Source organism: Mastomys coucha, unplaced genomic scaffold, assembly GCF_008632895.1.
Source record: "Mastomys coucha isolate ucsf_1 unplaced genomic scaffold, UCSF_Mcou_1 pScaffold3, whole genome shotgun sequence".
In the NCBI taxonomy this organism is placed as follows: Eukaryota; Metazoa; Chordata; class Mammalia; order Rodentia; family Muridae; genus Mastomys; species Mastomys coucha.
This window is the reverse complement of record NW_022196909.1, coordinates 5,955,790-5,960,018: the sequence shown is the minus strand read 5'-3', so window position 1 is coordinate 5,960,018 and position 4,229 is coordinate 5,955,790. Positions and strand designations below refer to the sequence as shown.

Sequence of the window (4,229 nt, the reverse complement as noted above, 5' to 3'; positions counted from 1 at the left end):
TCAGCACTGACGCAGGATGTTGCTGCGTCCACATCTCTCAGCACTGGCGCAGGATGTTGCATAGATCTGTGCTGGCCCCGTGCAGATTACCACAGTTTCTGTGAGTCCAGATTTGCATCAGATGCTCATGTCTGAAGACAGTTTCCTTGGGGTCTTTCACATCCTGTGGCTCTCACAGTTTCTCCAACTCATAAATCTCAAAGTTCCCTAAGCCAAGGAAGAAGCAGACATTGTATTCAGGATCCATTGTTTTCAGCTCTTTCTCTGCACAGTGTTCAGCTGTGGGTCTCTCTATTAATTCCCATCTCCTGCAGGAGGAAGCTTTTCTGATAATTGCTGAGCAAGGCATTGATCCTATTATTGGTATGTTCCTTTAAAATAAAGTAGCATCTACAACTCTGCCTGATTACTTGGAGGGTTGCCATCTTGAGGGACAGCAGGTAAGCCTCTCTCCTCACCGAGCCCCGGCCTGTCACCTCCCCTGAATGCTTAGCAAGGAGCAATACACTGCACTGCATACTCTAGTTCCCAGCCCACAGCCCTGCGTGCTTTTCTGGAGGCCAGCTGCGGCCAAGGACACCAGCTAAGCCTTTGCTTCCCGAGTCTCTGCCCACCAAGTTGCCTGAGAGCACATCCAGTGGCAGTAAGCTAACACCACACACACACACACACACACACACACACACACACACACACACACGCACACACACATACACACGCACACGCATGCACATACATGCACACATACATGCACACACACACGCACACACGCATGCATGCACACACACACAGGAAAATAACCTTAAATACAATTTATAAAGATGATAGATGCCTTTAAAGGCAAATGAGTAAATGCCTTAAAGAATGCAGAAAAATACAATCACCAGGTGAAAGAAACTCCAGTCCGATGGGAGAGCATATTCCATCGCTTTGTAGTTTGAGAAGAGTGTTGGTTCAGGAAGCAAGGGCTCCCTGTGTGTGGAGGGACAGTAAATCGTTGACTGAGGACTTACTTCATCACGAGATTTCCACTTTTCTCTGAACCCCAAACGCTTTTGCTCCCTGGACATTCTACCACAACAGCTCCTCAACACTACATCTGGATTTTTCTGACAGAAAACTTTGGATCATCAGATTCATTTCCCAGAGAGTAGAACATTGAAAGACACACTTCTTCCTCTGTAGATTATTTCCCAGTTTCACAGTGGGTCTGCCTATGGCTTCCCCAGGCCTCAGTTGCTAGAACTGAAAGGACTATGAAGACCACGGCAGCCACCGCGATCCTGATGACATTCTCCATTTTGTGATCCTGGTTCACTGGGCTGTGGTATTAGATACAGAAGTTACAGAAGTTAGGGATGGTCAAAATTTCCTAACTAAGCATCCATCCAGGGAGCCTGTTTTCCCTGGAGAGGACATGGTTCTACTCTTTCCAGCACTATGACGAAGATTCTCTTTATTCAACTGTCTTGGGTTTGGGCACATGCTTCTAGGATGGACAGATGGTCTCAGATGGTCTCGAGACTAGAAGAAGAGTAGGATGTGTGTGTACTTAAGAGACCTTAGTGTTCCTTCTGCGTTCCACTTTATTATTTACTGTAGATGCCCATCATTCTCACCATATAAGCTTATGGAGTTCTGGGATCAATGTTTCCTATAGTATTGCTGGGTGCACTGTCTTATAATTACTAAATTCTTCAGGCCTGAGGCAAAGGGCTTAGGGTCTTATAAAATGATTGGAGGAGACAGTGGGGACTTACCTGAGATGAGTATTTATTGGAGCTCACTGGGTACTGACCACAACTATGGGGTATTCTTGTAGTAACGATAACATCTGAATGTCCCTGTGAGGTTTGAGGTCATGGGTCCCATAACAAACAGGGTTTGGTACTGTCTACTAGAAGTTACAAACTGTCCAGTGAGCTGGTGAACTTCTGGTCTTCCATGGTGAGAATGAAGTTATCATAGTGACTTTGTGAGGCACACTGGAGTGTCATGTTCCTTCCCACTGTCGCCACAGGGCTGGGCAGTGCTGACAGCCTGAGTTCATAGTCGTCATAGATTCCCAGGAGAGAAGGAGGCAGTCTGTCACATGCTCTCACACTGTCACAGTGTTCTCTTGGAATACTCTGTGGGAAGGGTAAACTCCTGAGAGCAGAGCCTGGAGGTTTGAACCTCACTGTCCGCTCACCTGTCACCATCAGCTCCAGCGTGTCGCTGGGCTCTGACCAACCAAGCAGCTGAGCTGTAACCATAACAGCGATGTTGTCCTGTCACGGAAGGGATGAAGAACTTGGGCGCGTTCCCAGGCTCCTGTAGGTCTGTGTGCTCCAGGTTGCTTGGCTTCCCTCATTATGCAGAAGATAAATTTCTGCATCGGGGGCACCCTGACACCAGATGGTCATGGAACTAGTGGAAATGATCAGAGTACCTGCGTCAGCCTTGGTGATGGGTCTGGCAAGGGAGGTGAGAAGCAGGTGAGTATGTTTGCAAGTGGCACACAGAAAGTCACCCTTGAAGGAGAATGGTGTTTAAAGTGATCCAGACTAGGATAAAAACCTGTGAAGACTCAATCTGACTCCGGGACATCCTGCAGTTGTTGTTGTTGTTGTTGTTGTTGGGATTTTTTGTTTGTTTGTTTGTTTTTTTAAACTATTTTTTGCATTGAAATCTGGATCTCTGGTTGCACTGTCTCCTGTGCTCTCTGCAAATGGGCTAAAGAGCCCCGGCTCCTCACATACAGCACACATCAAGTGTTAGCATTCTTTCCAGGCGCTGCCTAACATTTACCTGGAATATTCCATAAAAGGGGTGTTTGGCCTCTCCTCACCCTCTTATTCTCTCTGCCTTTTTCTCTCTCTGACCCCTTCCTCCCTCTGTTCCTCTCCCCTCTACCTCTCTCTCCAAATGTTCCTGGTTGGCCTTCCTCCACACACACACCCATCTCTCTGTCTCTACTCAATTCCCCTTCCCATGTCCCTAAATAAACTGTATTCTATATCATATCTGTCATATGACTGGTACCTCAGAGGAAAGGGATGCCCCATAGCACCCCTCACATTCACCATACCTGGCTCTACAAAACATATCCTGGCTCTCTCTTTTGTATAAAACATAGCATCAAGGCCTCCCTGAGCCCTGTTACACCTCACCATTAAACTGAAAGTCTGTGGTTCCTCACCCGATACCAGGAGCTCCAGGTGGTCACTAGGCTCTGACCACACTTGGGGGTTGCTACTGTCATCGCTGTAGTATCTAAAAGTCCACCTGTGGCTGGAGGCCATTGGAAGCACAGAGGAGGCCTCAAAATTCCCAGTATAGTTATACTGAGTCCTGGCTCCAGGAGAGCTCCTGTGGCCTTCCTTAGTCAGAATGCCCTGGCACACACTGGAGGGTAGCTTTCTGTCCTGAGGTCACCACAGGACTGGGCTGGGCCGACAGGCTGGGTTTACTGTGTGCCTCTAGGAGAGAAGGAAGAATCCGTTAAAGATGTCAAGCCTTGTTATCGTCCAGGGCTGTGAGGTGGCGGTGCAGCACTGAGAGCATTCTGACTTCTTGACAGTGGAACCTGAGGGTGGAGTATTGCTTTTCTTCTCACTGGTCACCACCGGTGCCAGGACGTCACTGTCCTCTGACAATTCATCACAGAACTGATCCTAACGGTAGTCATGTCCTGCATTGTACTGGTCAGTTTTCGAGATAGAGAATTCAGCCTTGTTCCTAGCCTCAGGTGAAATTTCTGTGCACCGTGGATCTAGCTTTTCTTCTTTATGGAGAAAGTAACTTTTGGCTCCTCGGGTCCCCTCACAGAAGGCCACCTTACTGTGTGTGGAGAGCAGAGTCTGGCTGTACTCTGAGGACAGGCTTAGCGAGGGAACCTGAAAGTAGAAGAGCAGCCAGGACTCAGGACATCCGTCCTCTGATGGCAGTCCTTACCCCCATGACCCTCAGGTTACCCTCAGGAATAACACACATGGTGGTTTCTACCATCACTGCCCAGGCCTGGCTCCTGGAAGAAGAGCAGGGCAGGACAGCTGCAGACACTCACCTGCCAGCACTGCGCTCCTGAGGCCCAGAGTCAGTCCTGGAAGAGCTGCCTTGTGACAGTCTTGTTTCTGAAACTTGATCAGCTCCTGTCCTCTCCTTTGCTTAAACACCTTAGCCTCTGGGGTCTCCTGATGGGTGAGTGCTCAGCTGTGGGCCCTGCTCATTTCCAGACCTCAGTACCA

The 4,229-nt window shown here is 48.6% G+C and overlaps 1 protein-coding gene across 1 annotated transcript in view; it reads right to left on the bottom strand.

The window, feature by feature from the left end:
• Positions 1-1,186: 1,186 nt before the first annotated feature.
• LOC116075405 (leukocyte immunoglobulin-like receptor subfamily B member 3-like) overlaps positions 1,187-4,229 on the bottom strand; it is a 3,583-nt gene continuing 540 nt past the window's right edge. Inside the window, 5 exon segments of the mRNA XM_031348524.1 lie at positions 1,187-1,322; positions 1,781-1,958; positions 2,192-2,270; positions 3,153-3,273; positions 3,389-3,461. Coding sequence (XP_031204384.1) covers positions 1,187-1,322; positions 1,781-1,958; positions 2,192-2,270; positions 3,153-3,273; positions 3,389-3,461 — 587 coding nt within the window.